At 46.3% G+C, this 16,136-nt stretch overlaps 2 protein-coding genes and 1 long non-coding RNA gene across 9 annotated transcripts; 1 reads left to right on the forward strand and 2 right to left on the reverse strand.

Annotated features, from left to right (window-relative positions):
- Positions 1-38: 38 nt before the first annotated feature.
- LOC120692921 lies at positions 39-1,129 on the reverse strand. The gene is made up of 2 exons (XR_005682791.1): positions 997-1,129; positions 39-546 (listed from the first exon to the last, which is right to left on the reverse strand). It is a non-coding gene; the product is annotated as an uncharacterized LOC120692921 (long non-coding RNA).
- A 787-nt stretch (positions 1,130-1,916) lies between these two features.
- Positions 1,917-6,270, reverse strand: LOC120690254 (shewanella-like protein phosphatase 1). Of its 6 annotated transcripts, none has more exons than XR_005681670.1 (11): positions 5,874-6,249; positions 5,642-5,745; positions 5,405-5,518; positions 4,851-5,069; positions 4,511-4,646; positions 4,055-4,230; positions 3,829-3,920; positions 3,638-3,707; positions 3,117-3,219; positions 2,745-2,856; positions 1,917-2,331 (listed from the first exon to the last, which is right to left on the reverse strand). XR_005681670.1 is itself a non-coding variant. In XM_039972850.1 (10 exons), the coding sequence occupies exons 1-9, from the start codon at positions 6,055-6,057 to the stop codon at positions 3,133-3,135; spliced, it is 1,182 nt and encodes a 393-aa protein (XP_039828784.1). In that variant the 5' UTR covers positions 6,058-6,249; the 3' UTR covers positions 1,917-2,331; positions 3,117-3,132. The 6 variants fall into 6 exon arrangements, 3 of the variants coding, with proteins under 3 accessions (XP_039828784.1, XP_039828783.1, XP_039828782.1); XR_005681669.1 differs by having other exon boundaries at positions 2,745-2,867; XM_039972850.1 differs by lacking the exon at positions 2,745-2,856.
- Positions 6,271-11,476: 5,206 nt separating this feature from the next.
- Positions 11,477-15,906, forward strand: LOC120691142 (subtilisin-like protease SBT1.8). Of its 2 annotated transcripts, XR_005682117.1 has the most exons (3): positions 11,477-13,199; positions 14,869-15,779; positions 15,810-15,906. XR_005682117.1 is itself a non-coding variant. In XM_039974132.1 (2 exons), the coding sequence occupies exons 1-2, from the start codon at positions 11,564-11,566 to the stop codon at positions 15,528-15,530; spliced, it is 2,298 nt and encodes a 765-aa protein (XP_039830066.1). In that variant the 5' UTR covers positions 11,477-11,563; the 3' UTR covers positions 15,531-15,781. The 2 variants fall into 2 exon arrangements, 1 of the variants encoding a protein (XP_039830066.1); XM_039974132.1 differs by lacking the exon at positions 15,810-15,906 and having other exon boundaries at positions 14,869-15,781.
- The last annotated feature ends 230 nt before the right edge of the window (positions 15,907-16,136 follow it).

Here is a 16,136-nt window from a genome sequence, read left to right on the forward strand (position 1 = left end):
AAGCACTCGATTTGAAAGGACTAATCGACACAGTCGAGGAGAGCAAGAACAGGGCCCTGAATGGTATAAGGACTTGTCGCCACAGATACAACGATGCAAATTTTGTTTTCTCGAAGAAAAACACAAAAACTAAACAAAACTCAAGTCTAAGTGGTGGCGGCTACTGAGTTTATAGGGAAACCAGGGGCGTCCTAGGGTTGGACAACCTAGGACGGGGCACCACAATATGGGATTAAAGCCCGACACAATACAAGGCCTGAAAAGGCCTAAAACAAGTGACACGGCACTTTTCTGTGGTCACACATAATGATCCACGAGGTTTCTGGAGCTAGGACCAGAACAAAAAGAAGCGTCTTGTCATCATGATTCCAACGCATCCAAGAATGCCTTATTTGGATGCCGTATGAGGAAGATATCGCTGTTTTGGTACAAGCATGTCGGCTGAATCCGAACCGAACTCGCTGTCCAACTTGGCGACGACTTGAAGCTTGGTAATGAGGCCGGCTCGTGCATGTCCAGTGTGGTGATGTCCTCATCAAATTGAATCTGTAATAAAATATATGTTGGTAGTGCATATGTTGGATAATATAATTGTTGTTATATTTTTTTCATAGATTTGATAAAAAATAGTTAAGTTTGGTTTAGGATATATCTAATATGACAGGTAAAAAAGAAGGAAGTGTATATATATTAAACAATAAATGAAAATTATGATGTGAATGATAATGAAATGTCAAGACGCACTAAAAGTATACAACCATATCTCAACTGATTGGATAATATGAGCAGCCATTCTTTAATCTGTAACATTTCACCATAATTAATTGAAGTTTTTCGACGAACATTGTTTAAACTATTAGTAGTGAACATGTGTAGCACGTGAACAAAATTTGAATAATATCCAATCAGACTAAGCCCATAATAAATTCAGCAATCTTCTCACACGGTTCAAAAATGCATATCTTTTATTAGGACATATAGGGAGAGAGGGCTCACCCGATAACATTTGGAGGAGTCCATGTTGTCCTCCTTGCCTCCCCGTCCCCGCCACCCGCCGGCCCCGCCTCCGACTCTGGCGAGCGCCACTCTCCTCCTACTCGTTCCCTCCCCTCCATCCAGCCTCAATCTGCTTGCATCCGCCTCCGCCCCCGCCGCCGACCTTCCCCTCACTGGTGTTTGAGACGCCAACGAGGACTGCCCTCCCCCCTCCCCACCCACCACCACGTCCGGAATTCCCCATGTCCACCTCCACTAACTCCCCCCCGGGCGCGGGCACTGCCCAACCGGCTTCCCCCACCTTGGATTGTTTTCGAGTCGGCGGTCCATCTAAAAAGTAAGAACAATAATTACGGAGTTGGAAGAGCTAGAGTTTGAAAAAAAATAAAAAATAATAAAAAGTAATAGATTGACATGTATTTGAACGAATGTACTCAATTGGTCATGGTCTTATATTTATAGGGAGGAGAGGTCTTAACACACTAGGAGTAGAAACTTATAAAAGTTTCGTGTCAAGAAACAATTTCCAACTCGGATTGCCCAGCTAAAAGTGATCTTACCGCTTTTGGAAACCGGTTCGATCCGTTTCTCCAGGTCAAATCTTCCTGAAATCATAACTCTCTCATCTGAACTCATAATCCAACGTTCTATATAATGCATTTCGATTGTCTCGGTGAAAGCTGCGCAATGTTGAAGTCAAATTTTCGATTTAACAACGTTCAGCCCGATTTATGCACACCGGTCAAGCCGATTTACACGGCTGGACCAACTTCAATCACCAACGGTATCATGTTTCTCGATCTTATTGATCCGGAAACTTGGTGAGTACAATCTCTTCCACGGTTCCACCTGCTACTACTACTAAAGATATAACTCTGCTAAACAAATCCACGAAAAAACATACTAAAATCGAAGCCAAATTTGCATGAGAAGTATCAGAGGTACTTTGTTTACTGACAATAATCCAAACAGAGTCAGCTGGTTATGTAGGCTTTTCTTCTGTATTTTGGTGTAATAATGTTTACAATGCTTCCGGATTCTAGCTATTGAGTGACAACACATGAAAAAGATTAAAAGAGGACTATGTTTTCTTTCAGAGGACAGAGCATTTACATGAGAAGCCTCGGCATAATCACATCTCCTCCAGCTCGCTCTAATACTTGCATAATGCATAGTCGCATGATACATTGATACCTGATGGCCTACAGCTCTGAAGAAGGCTACCATGGAGAGATCCTTGGATGCTGATGAAAGTGAGAGCACTATCAAAAGAATTTGGCTCCGGCTTGGCGAAATGTGCCGCAAACCTTCCCCTTCACGTGGGCCAGCATTCGACTGCAGTTTTCTTCAAGAATTGATATGGATGACATTTAAAAAGAAAATTTGGTTCACAGTGGTGACTACAAGCCTACAGCTGATCTCGTTTATGGATATATTCAGATTTTGGGAGAATCAACACTTAAAAATGTCTTAAGAAAATCCTAGTTCCTTGTTATATAATTCATCTTGTGCCAGAATATTGTCTTCTGATGGAAAATGTACGGATTCTTGAGGAAGTTGTCACCTTCCAGACCTGTTGCACTGCAGGCAATAGAACTAGGGTGGCTAATTGTAAGCTAACAAAATTTTACTTATGATAGGATACTTCGATTCCAAGCTGTAATTTAGGAGATCCAGATCTATAAAATTCATAGTGCAGTGCAATTTTGTTCAAACATGAAATACAGTTCTGACTGAAGGAAACATACTAATCACGTCGAGAAAACCTTCAGTTGAATTTACATATATCTCTGTAACTTCTATTCCTGTACTTCCACCCAAATTGTCTGGTACAGTAGCTCTTCGGAAAAAGAATGTTTGCTGTTATATACCTGCAGCAATATGATTATTTTCTTCCCAGACTTTTCTGTGTATCGCAAGCAATAGCTATGCATGAATGTTTGATGTCATCCAATTAGTATGTGTAATTATCAGAACTCTCGGAGCAGAATATTACAAAAAATATAACACACTATTACAAATTTGGTAAAGCTTCTAGATTTCAGAAGCTCCAAAACCAGCGTGGCATGCTTCAGTTATGTAGAGAAATGACGAAGGTGTTGAGATGAAAGAGTGCTTACACATGATTCTCAAGGTTTATAAATAGTCCAGCACTTCCATCTCGTCATATGAGTCCCTCCGCTTCTTCAAAACCCTTGGACTATCATTGACTATTTCTAGGACCTAATACAAGCCGAACATCAAACAGCAAATTGAAATTTTCAAATGTAGGTCTTCATAATTAAGAATAAATGAAATTAAATATTGGTTTAACTACTGTGTCCTACTAGTCAAGGAGGATGGAATTTTAGATGAGAAAAGAGGAAGTCATTTATTAAAAGACCTTAATTAAATATTTCAAGAAACTGTGTGATGCTCTCTATAAAATACACAAGTCACACAGAAAAAGAAAGTTACTAGTACACATGGCATGCCGATGATCACCAAATACAGCTTATGAATTATGTAGCAACATATCCAAGTGTCAACACAAAAATAAACAGAAATTTTGATCATAACAAAACTATCATCACATTTCAAATTTCAAATGTCTAATGAATCCTATTTTCAAAAAATATCTCTCTCAAAAATAATACTTTACCTCTGGTCTTGAGTAGAGAACACCATATGACATGCCCACATCAATGCACCAAACTTTGCCGTCGCATTTGCTGACCACAGATGAAAGTCATTGATTATTTATTTGTCATAAAATCCGGTATCTTAGAAATCTCCTATTGAGAATCTTTTGTATAGAATGATGTCCAATTGAGATGTAAGAATGATAGATACCAATTCACCCCATGGATCTGAGGAGTATGCCCAACCACCATCCCCTTTGCTCTGACAGATTCCAGCGTTTCCTCAGCAACGATGGAAGATAGCTGAAACCAACATGGACATCTATGTGATCACTCGTGAAATGTGTACTGTTTTTTCCACTGAGATACATATTTCCTGTGGTGCAAGAGGAAACATCAGAAGTTGAAATGGTTACTGGATTGGATTATTTTCTAACCAGCAAAGCACGGCGTGTCCTTTCAGCAGAGTCTTGCGAATACAATCTGCTCCATACCACACTGTCATAACCTCTAGTAGCTATGAAGGGGATGTCAGTCTCATCATTACTGTTTTCACCTGAACTTTTCATCCACCTTGACACTTCTCTGTTCATACGCCCAATCCCGTATTCAACTGCAGACATGAAGATAACAAATTGAGATAACATGGTTCACTTGATGCAATCCATGTTATTGAAAAGAATATTTATAATTGTAGCCGAAATTTTGTTGGAACACAAGATTCACGCTTAATTGCTAGTCTGAAACAAAAGCCTCTTCATGCATTTAATTTATACAGTGCACCTGTCAAGCAGGTTCTGTTATATACACTGAACCATATATTATCTTTTAGAATAAAATCTCGTAAGAAAATGTGATAGCATTGGTACAATGGGAAGGGAGGGGGGGTTCACCGTGATGAGGAAGAAGGCCACCATGACAAAATATCCAGTCATTGATCTTAAGGACAACAGGATGCCGTGCCAATTCACAAGCTAGCGGGCCACCTCGCTTGAAAAGCGATGATCTTGCAGCAAACCCTTTCTGCTTCTGTCTCAACATTTAAAGCTCAACATTTCAGAAGCAGAAGCAAAATATATAGCCCCACCAGTGCATATTTTTTGAAACAGCTCTGCAAATGAGTTACTAGCAGTAAATTATTTATTTCAGTGCTGATTAAGATGGTGGATTTCTCTTTCTGCCAAGTGGTTAGATTGAATTATATATATTGGTTGCAAAAGTGTTTATGCTCACCTTGACAAAGTTCCAAGAACGCCAGTCACCATTATTAGGTGAAGCTCTGTATTCTTTCTTCCTCCTTTCAGCGACGTTAACCCAGTTGAGAAAGGCGTCATCCCAGTTCCCATCACACTCATCCAAGTACTCAAGGAAGCGCATGCACTCATCAAAGCCTCCCGGATCGACGTATCGGAAATCACCTTCCACGTTCATGGTTTCATGGTTCCCATTAACCTGTCAAAAAATCGAACTCCATGTATATAAGAATATAATTAGTGGTATTTTCAGAGAGGGAAAAGTCCAGTTTACACCCTCTAACTATCACAAAAATCCGACTTTCAACCTTCAACTACAAAACCGAATAATAGAGGACATCCAACTGTCGAAACTAGGCAAGTTTAGCCCATATGATGGTTCAAAGATGGTTTTCCATTTTTTTTAATTAAAAATATTCAAATTTAAACTAAGAAAATTATAAGTGATTCATTTTAAATCAGAAAAATATGAAACTAGTACAATTTTTTTAAAGTGTAATAAGGAACGGTAGGTAGAGTGGCCGTCAATGAAACCTGAAACACAGCGCCACCTTGAGGTTTGGCTTGCACGTTCAGTGAGCTCAGTAGGGAGAGTATAGCAATTTCATCTGCACCACGATCAAGGATGTCCCCAACTTGAACAAGTACCTATCACACAAGAACATACATCTATTTTATTTCCGAGGGAGAAATGTTAGTAGTAATGGAGCAATACTATGAAACGCGCGATGCTAAAGCACTGAACTTGAAATAAACATCGAGGGGGCTTACCGTGCGCCCGCCTGTCCACACATGGCCATCTGATTCCGCGCTGAGGACACCGGCCAACACCAGCGCGGCTCGCGTCTGGGAGAGATCGCCGTGGACGTCGCCAACTGCACGGGATCGAGCTTCGTCAGGTTTATTAATTCACACGGCGCGTACGGTGTATTATGGACGGTACGCAGCACGAATTACCAATACTGGGAATGGACTGAATCGGCAGAGATGCTGACGTACGTACTGGCGACAATGCGGCGGCCGGGCGCCGACACGACCGTGGGCGGGTCGCCGGCGACGGTGATGCGGCGTGGGGGTCCGCCGCCGCCGCTGGCGATGGCACGGCAGGATGAGGCGAGCCTGCCGCTGCTGGTCCTAGGATAAGGTGGGGCCACGAAACCCAGCCTGCTGAGAGAAAGAACGGCCATGGATAGACAAGACAACCAGAGCTTTGCTCAAAGTCGAGAGCAGCTACGAGCTACGAAGGGGAGGAGAGAAGGCGGCAAGCGAGGCGAGAGGCGGGCAGCTGCTGCGAGCTGCCGCTGTAAAAACTGAGCGGCGAGGGAGTCCATGTCCATGTAACCGGCCGAGTTCTTGGTAAGGAAGGCGAGGTGAACTCTGAGCCAGTCGTTTGCAGATTGAGTTCCCCGTGACGCCTTTTTTTTTTTTTTGAAGAGGATGCTCGGCTCGGCTCGCTGCAAGGACCACACACGCTTGAAGAGGGAGGCCCATAGTGTAGTGCGTCGGGCCGGGCCGGATCGGCCGATGGAATGGCTAGTAGGCTCAAAACTGCAAGCCCGGCACAGCCCACCAGCGTTTCGTAAACGCTCTGGAGACGTGTCCCTACTCCCTACTGCCGTGGCGTATTGCGTGGATCACCGTTACGCCAGCACCATCTCCTCATCATCTGTCTGACTTGCGCCCTTTCTCTCCCTCCCTCTTTTGTAAAAGGAGGATCAATCCCTCCCTCATCACAAAGGATAAAGTTTGTAAGGGAGATTCTCGAGATTCTAATGCCACCCGCTAGCACTCCAGGGAGAACATATGACACGATATAAAGTTCTCTAATTCGATTTTTTAAAGGATTCTAAGGCCATGTTTAGATTCCAAAACGCAAAATGAAATTTTTTTGTAAATCACTTGTATGGTATACTAAATGTAGTCGAAAAATAAATCGCATTACACAAATGGATTGTAAATCGCGAGACGAATCTAATGAACCTAATTAGGACGTGATTAGACACTAAATTGCTACAGTAAATATGCTCTAATGATGAATTACTTAGGCTTATTAGAATCGTCTCTAGTTTACAGACGAGATCTGTAATTAGTTTTGTGATTAATATATATTTAATACTTCAAATGTTGAAGATTCCTTTCAAAAAATGTAAAAATACAAAATGCAAACTGATCTAAACAAGCCCTAATTCGATTATTCACAAACATAACAAGATCCTTTCAAAAGTTTCAGAATAATATTGTAGCATGCATTATGTCCAAACACAAAGTGGTGGATGATACCATGCTAAACGTCACTAGTTGGGGTCCTTCGTATATCTAATTATGTTCCACTAATCCGTTAGAAAGCTAAACTTTGTAAGTCTGTAACCAATAATTAGTCCAAATATATGACGTTGAAGCCATTTAATTCTTTACAAAGTAGCATTCATAGCAACTATATAATCTTGAAAGGATTTGCCTTAAGATCAGTAACACACTAAATGACATTGTTCGCACGGCTGTTTAGCCCGTGTACACACCATATAAATGCTATACACAGCGACCAGTCGTATCCATTTAATCAGCCGTTTACCATGTTTAATGACCATTTAATCCATTTAAATGGTCGTTTAGTCTGAATAAATAGCTAAATGATAGGCGATTGACTATTTAGTGTTTACTGTTTATGCTAAAACTGCTAAATGGCTAATAGGCCGTTTGGTTCTCCAAGAGCTCCTCCCTCTTTCCAAATTGTAGACGAGCTACAATTTGAAACGGAGGGAATAATTATTGGCTACCAAAATATAGCTGAGTCGCTTCTCTTGCACTATTGCAATATTCCTTTTAGAGGCGGTCGAAAAACATTTTCAGAGGCGATCAAAGACAACCGCCTATGAGCAATCATCTCTGAAAAAGGGGTATTTTTTAGAGGCGGTTGCACGACCGCTTCTGTTAATGGAAAAAAAGGGACAGGCCCCCCGAGCCCATCCGCCGCGCTGCTCGGGGCCGCATCCCGCCGCCGCACCAAGGCCACCGACCACCGCGCCGCTCGGGGCCGCATCCCGCCGCCGCACCAAGGCCACCGACCACCGCACCGCTCGGGGCCGCCCTGAGCGTGCGGGCTCACCCGAGGGCGTCGCGTCTGAGCCGAGGCCGAGTCCACCGCGCACCCCGCTGCCGATGTTGCTGCTCACCGGGGCCGACCGCTACTCGCACCGCCGAGGTTGGCCGCTGCACCGGGACCGCCCTGAGCGCGCGGGCTCACCGAGGCCGCCGCATCGAGTCCGAGGCCGCTGTGCTGCCTCCGAGGTCGCCTGAGCCGAGGCCAGCCGCTGCGGCCGCCTGAGAGGAGCGGAGGGAGGGAGAGAGAGAGATTGGAGTTAGGGTTTGGGTCGGGTATATGGGTTTTATTGGGCTCGGCCCATTAACTGAGGCGGGTTTTTTATAAGAAAACCGCCTCTGAAAATATGAGTATTAATAGAGGTAGTCATCATAATAATGGCCGCCTCTGTTAATAGATTTTGAGAGGTGGTTTTTTTAACCGCGTGCCTCGGTTAATAAATGACCGCCTCAGTTAATCTTGGGCATTAACAGAGGCGGTCATTTTTTATGCCCACCTAAGAGTTGCTGAAAAAAGATCGTTGTTAATCAGTTTTTTAGTAGTGCCGGGATCCTAACTAATATGCCAGCTATTAGTAACACCAACCATCTGATCAACAGTTAGCTAATACCCCCCCCCCACCCCCCTGTATAGTTAGTTCTATGGATCCAAATGGCCATAGGGTGATTCACGTGGATTTATTTTTTTCTAAATACAACACAAATGTAGAAGCTCAAATACACGCACCCATACTCATCTGATCCCTATGAATACACGCATGAACTCTACCCTTATAAAACCTCTAAAAGATTAAGCTGGCAAATTTCGAGATTGACGAAGTCACTCCTGTTGATGTAAAGAACAGTACTGGTCAAATCATGGAATAAATCCAAAAAAAATGTGAAATTAAATCAAGTTAAGAATATTTTATATATCACTGAATATATAAGTATTATATACAAAATGAGCTGCATATTACTTACTTACATACATACGTATTATATTATATATATAATATTTCGGTTCTTTTCACTTAACTAATCCATAGTGTATAAGATTGAGAGATTCGCCAATATATATTCCCGTATCTTAGGCCGTTAGCCTTTGGAGCTTTCACTTTAATTTACGCGTGTTGCTAATCCTCACTGTCATCAGCTATATATGAGCAGGGGTCCGTGCGTGGAAAACGCGGTGCCACCATGCAGGATGCAGGGAAAGAGTGCCGGCCACCAGGCAAAGAGGCGTACGGCAAGCATCGAGCTAGTAGTGAATCTCTTAGTCGCTTGGTGCGCCACGACCTAGCAAAAGCTATTGTGCCACTTCGATCACGACGAGACACGGAACTAATAATAATATTATCGGTTGTTTTTCTTTTGCATAAAATCAATCGGTCGCGATTCAGGCCTTATTTAGATGCACTCAAAATTCCAAAACTTTACAAAATTCTCCATCATATCGAATCTTTGAACGTTTGCATGGAGTATTAAATGTAGTTAAATAAAATAAATAATTACATAGTTTGACTATAATTTGTGAGACGAATTTTTTGAGCATAGTTAACTCATGACGGGACAATAATTACCAAATACAAACAAAAATATTACAGTACTTTGCACCCATGGTTCACAAAACCGGACGGGAACCGACGCGGTTTCCGCGGTTCCCGTTTCTCGTTCCGATTCAAAAACGAAAACCCAGTCGGAAAACGCCAGAAACCGCACGGAAACGCCGGAAACCGCCCGGTTTCCCGTTCCCGGACTTCACCAGGAAATAACTTCCCGACGGGAAGTTAAACCCTGTTTGCACCTCAAACTTTTCGCATCTAAATAAAGCCTCAATCGAGACTGTTCATTCCCGTGGCCGGCCGGGGATCACGTACCGCGCGTGGATAGCGTCGCGGGGATAGGCATCGGCAAGGCCGGCTCGATCAGGGCCGGGGGAATCATTCAATCAATCATATCCGGGAATTATTTGAGCGATGACCGGCATCCTTTCTCTTTTTCTTTTTTTCTTTCAACAAGGTTATTATGACCGTAGGCTCCCCGCAAACCTTTTTCTTTTGGATGGAGAAAATAAATAAATAAAAGGAGAAAAAGCCGATGCATCTTGGACACTGTAGGTTCCGCGCCGCCATGTCAAAGTTGTCTACACCTAAATTATAGGTACCTCTGATGAACTCTATATAAACTGCTTATATGTTACTTTGGTGGAGCTTCATCGTTCCAGCTCCTTGTGCTTTTGAGAGGGGGAGCTTGAGAGAAAATAAGCTTAAGTGATGATGATTAGTACGTGGACAGCATTGCTCGAGGTGAAGTTGAAGCCGTTTAATTTGGAGCCTAGCCAAAGGAGAGCCCTCATCATAGTTCTAGGTGCTCAACAGCTAAAAAAGCACCCCTGTTTGCCACGCACGCACCGAGCTGGTTCCAAAAGAGGAGCAGGATAACGGGAGCCAGCCCATGACGGATCCGATACGATCCCTCTCTTTGCTGGACGTGGACAGGACGGGGGGCGGGAGAGCAAGCGTGCGCCCGGTGAGTGGCGGAGTGATGCTACTTGGTATGCTAGGTGCACGTACGCACATCGCCACCGAGCCGAAGCAAGCAGCAGCATAAGTGCATACTGTTTGTTTTATGAGTAAATTGCACTTCAAACCCTCAAACTTGTCCTCAAGTTTTACATAGGTCTCTAAACTCTCAAATCGTGCATCCAGATCCCTAAACTCTGTTAAGTGATTCATCGGAGGTCTCAAACACACACGTGAGTTTCCCACGCTGATGTGGTATGGCATGTGGCGCCACGTGAGCTCCCCTCCTGCGCGGACGGGCCGCATGCATCTGCCGCAGGCCGCGGCATCTGCTGCTTCCTGTCTTGCTGCCCGGTGGTGGGGCAACCTGTCAGTCACGGGTACGCCGGTCACTGTTCCCGACGCCATTCCTCCGGGGAGTTTACCGTTCACGGGCCCGCTAAAGTTACCGTTGGAAACCTCGTGCTCGGCCTCGGAATGACTGTGCGCACATACGGGCCGTTTGTGGGTTTTCCTAGAACAGTGACGTCCTAAACGAGTAAATATGCGGTTGAAGCCAGTAAAAACCCTCCTAGACGAGCAACTGTGCGGTGCGGGAACTATATTTTCTTTTATTTTCCATTAAAAAATACAACATTTTACAACTTGATCCTCCACATATCACATTCTTTCTATAGGTAAAAAGTTCAAAAATCATCCATAAATTATAGGTTCATAGTATTGCACAACGACTATCAAAATCAGACTCGTTTATAAAACACAAGATAACTTAATCCCCTAATCTCTAGCCAGATACCAATTAGTAGCTAAATTCTCAAACCCTAATGATACTCCATTACTCGCTGATCATGTCTCTAATGTTGTGTTTTTCCTTACAACAAACCTAAAGACATTCTCCATCTTCATCCTCCCACACCAGTACAGCACTCATAAATCATAGTAATGCGCATCCACAGAAACAAAAAAAAAGCCCCAGAAACCTCTCTAAAGCCCTGCAAAAGGGCCCTACCTCGCCACAAGCCACAAGTGCTTCCCACGCAGCCGCCATTATTCTCACTCTCACTCTCCCCAACAGTCGCGCTCCCCCACAATGGAGCTCGCTCTCCCCCTCCTCCTCGTCCTTGCAAGCCTCTCGCTTGCCAATGCCAATGCCAATGCCGGCGGGACAAACACGACGACCTACATCGTGTTCATGGACGCGGCGCGGATGCCGGCCGTGCAAGCGTCCCCGGCGCACTGGCACGCGGCGCACCTCGAGTCACTCTCCATCGACCCGGCGCGCCACCTGCTCTACTCCTACTCCGCCGCGGCCCACGGATTCGCGGCGGCGCTGCTCCCGGACCACCTGGCCATGCTCCGCGGCACCCCCGAAGTGCTCCAGGTTGTCCCCGACGAGGTGTTCCAGCTCCACACCACGCGCTCCCCGGAGTTCCTGGGCCTGCTAACGCCGGCGTACCAGCCGGCCATCGGCAATCTGGAGGCGGCCACGCACGACGTGGTCATAGGTATCCTCGACACCGGCGTCTGGCCGGAGTCGCCGAGCTTCGCGGGCGGCAACCTGCCGCCGCCGCCCGCGCGGTGGAAGGGGGTGTGCGAGGCCGGCGTCGATTTCCCGCCGAGCGCCTGCGGGAGGAAGCTGGTGGGCGCGCGTAGCTTCTCCCGCGGGCTCCGTGCGGCGAACGGCGGCGCTATAGGCGTGGGGAAGACGACTTTCCGGTCGGCGCGCGACAGGGACGGGCACGGGACGCACACGGCGAGTACAGCGGCGGGCGCGGTGGTGGCGAACGCGAGCCTGCTCGGGTACGCCACGGGGACAGCGCGTGGAATGGCGCCCGGGGCGCGCGTGGCCGCATACAAGGTGTGCTGGCCGGAGGGGTGCCTCGGCTCCGACATCCTCGCCGGCATTGACGCCGCCGTTGCCGACGGGGTGGGCGTGCTGTCGCTGTCCCTCGGCGGCGGCGCGGCGCCTTACTTCCGGGACACCGTGGCGGTCGGCGCCTTCGGTGCGGCGGCGGCCGGCGTGTTCGTCTCCTGCTCCGCCGGGAACTCCGGCCCATCCGGCGCCACCGTCTCGAACTCCGCACCGTGGGTCGCCACCGTCGGCGCCGGCACGCTAGACCGCGATTTCCCGGCCTACGTCACGCTCCCCACAGGCGCACGTCTCGCCGGCGTGTCCCTCTACGCGGGCTCCTCCCCTTCTCCCCGCCCCGCCATGCTCCCCCTCGTCTACGGCAGCGGGCGCGACAACGCGAGCAAGCTCTGCCTCTCGGGGACGCTTGACCCGGCCGCGGTGCGCGGCAAGATCGTGCTCTGCGACCGTGGCGTCAATGCGCGCGTGGAGAAGGGTGCCGTCGTCAAGGCCGCCGGCGGGGCCGGGATGGTGCTGGCCAACACGGCGGCCAGCGGCGAGGAGCTCGTGGCGGACAGCCACCTGCTCCCGGCCGTGGCGGTTGGGCGGTCGGTCGGCGACAAGATACGGGAGTACGCGGTGCGCGGCGGCGGCAGGCCGATGGCAATGCTGAGCTTCGGCGGCACGGTTCTTGGCGTCCGGCCGTCGCCCGTCGTGGCGGCATTCAGCTCTCGCGGCCCCAACACCGTCGTGCCGGAGATCCTCAAGCCGGACGTGATTGGCCCGGGGGTAAACATCCTGGCCGCGTGGTCCGGCGTAGCGGGACCGACCGGGCTCGCCAAGGACGGCCGCCGGACTAACTTCAATATCATCTCCGGTGAGCGTCCCACTGTCACTATCAGGCTGTTGCATTCCTCGGATTCAAAATTTCTCATTATCTTGTCATGTTGCTATCGTCCGTATCTCAGGCTCTTGCACTTCCCAGATTCAAAATTTCACATCTTATCATGTTGCTAGCTTGTTTGGGGTTACTGATTTACTGCTCCTACAAACATATTTCAGTCAGTAAAAGGGGAGATGTACTAGGAAACAGATTCAGGCCCTGTTTGGTTCCGGTAGCATGAGTAGCACGCACAATTCCCGAGAAAAGAATCTTCAATGCATGAAGTACTAAACGAAGTTTATTTGCAAAACCTTTTCACGGATGGATGTAACTTTTCGAGACGAATCTAATGACGGTAATTAATCCATGATTGGCTACAGTAATGATACAGTAACCAACCTCTAATCGTGCGGTCAAAGGCCTCATTAGGTTCGTCTCGCGAAGTAGCGCAGAGCCGTGGAGTTAGTTTTACAAATTGCCTTTATTTAGTACCCCTAATTATTGGTCAAAATTTTTGTGCTACTTATGCTAGAGCAAACCAAACAGGGCCTCAGTCATACTCATGCTGTTGCAGAAAGGCCGTTTCATCCCAACGTTCATTTTCTGTCGTAAGAAATGGCATTTGCTTTCACAGCCTTTTGTCAGGGATGCACATGTGATGCATTGCAAGATATGAACTCATAAGGCAACAGCAGCTAGGAGCCTAGGACAAGTTGCCTTTTTACTTTTGTTTCTTTTGATTGCCAATTCAAAAGGCATGAGGCAAGCAGACACTGTCACACTAGTGTTTGAGTACTCTCCAACTTTTTATAGACTGGATATTGTGAATCTGTAGTAACTGAAAAGAAAGGTGTCGATTGTCGTGAGTACCGAAATTTGCTACACAATTGAACAATTCTGTGAGATCTATATCGCATTAATTCTTACTAGTTGTCTGATGAATGTCAGAATAGTCTTTGATTCTGAACAATTCTGTGAGATCTATATCTCATTAATTCTTACTAGTTGTCTGATGAATGTCAGAATAGTCTTTGATTATATCCTGTACTATGACTTCAGGTCCAGGAGTAGATTAAATTCTAACAATGTTTGCTTACTGAGTTGATGCTGGTATATTAATATGTTCTTAGAAACATAGTTTGATTGATAGTAGATAAAGCTGTTCCCAGTGTACCCCTGGATCATGTGCACTGCTGCTCTGTGTTGCCATGGTGGATGAACTGATAATCTTATGTGCAATTTAGCCACGTTGTGGGCCATTTATGATTAGAAGAGAAATACACAGGAGATTTTCCCTTTGTTGAAAAAATTACAAGCAGATGGAATGGAAGGGATAACTGAGTTGATGGTACCATAACAGAGAATTCGAATCTTGAAATCAAGTGAGATTTTTTTTCTCCAGTTGCATTATGTTCCATCCAGGCACATACTCTTGTATTCTCAGCTATGGTTTTCTTTTTTTTTTATGGGAGCTATGGTTTTCTCATATGTTGATGCATAGATAGTGCTTTTCTCCCATGATTTATATTATTTAATCTTGACTGTATCAGTTTGCATGCTATTATGAGCTGAGCTGAACACTACATTTGACTAACTAGTCTTTCTAATTATTCAGATGTTTACATTTATCTGATCAATTGATTGATTACTTTGATTCCTGCAGGGACATCAATGTCCTGCCCTCACATCAGTGGAGTTGCGGCGCTACTGAAGGCCGCTCACCCTAACTGGAGCCCTGCTGCCATCAAGTCTGCACTTATGACCACTGCATACACCGTTGACAACACAAACTCCTCTCTGCGGGATGCAGCAGACGGGTCACTTGCAAACGCATTTGCTTATGGCGCTGGCCATGTTGACCCACAGAAGGCGCTTTCTCCAGGCCTTGTGTATGATATCTCCACCAATGACTATGTTGCCTTCCTCTGCTCCCTGGACTACAGCGCCCCACACATCCAAGTGATCACCAAGATGTCAAACTTCTCCTGTCCGAAGAAATTCCGTCCTGGTGATCTCAACTACCCGTCCTTCTCGGTGGTGTTCAAGCAGAAATCGAAGCGGGTCCTGAGGTTCAGAAGGGAGCTAACCAACGTTGGCCCAGCTACGTCCGTCTACAACGTGAAGGTCAGCAGCCCTGAATCTGTTAGTGTCACGGTGACGCCGACTAAACTGACGTTCAAGAAGGTCGGGCAGAAGCAGAGATACTATGTCACCTTCACGTCGAAGGCTGGTCAAGGCCAAGCAAAACCGGATTTCGGGTGGATATCCTGGGTGAACGATGAGCACGTTGTTCGCAGCCCGGTTGCCTATACATGGAAGATGTGAGGACGGTAAGTTCAGGCTTCCTGGTGCCTAATCATGCTCTGGAGCAGATGAAAGATAGATAGCTTGATGTAGTTTGCTGATCACTCCACAAAGAGAATCGGCGTGGAGCCCTCGACTACAAACCCCTATATTTGTTTCTTCCCTCGGTCGGTCGGTCGGTAACTCACCGGGCCTTAGTTTCGCCTCTAGTTTTCAGAAGTCCGGCATGTAACTTGTGAAATTAACATGTGAGGTTTCCTTTCTTTCTAGTTTATGCCTGCAGACACGAAATCAATCTGCCATTTGGTGTAGCCATGTGGCTGGTAATATGTACTGGCTCTGCATTGACTCTGTTACCTGAAGCTGTGCAGAATGAAATGATTGGGTTTCTCTGCTACCTTGTTGCCTGTCAATCCTTGTATTGACCTGATTTAATGTTTTGGACATGCTCGTCTGAATTTCATATTTGAACTTTGGTACAACGCTGAACATGTTACTGCTATTTTGCCCTCCACATGAGTACATGACTCATGAGCTGCCGCTCTAGACGCTGGTGACGGGATTGTTGCCCCAAATCTTTCCAGTGTGTCGCACAGAAACATGAGAATTCAGATCCCAGCATATTGT

This window comes from Panicum virgatum, chromosome 9N, assembly GCF_016808335.1.
Source record: "Panicum virgatum strain AP13 chromosome 9N, P.virgatum_v5, whole genome shotgun sequence".
In the NCBI taxonomy this organism is placed as follows: Eukaryota; Viridiplantae; Streptophyta; class Magnoliopsida; order Poales; family Poaceae; genus Panicum; species Panicum virgatum.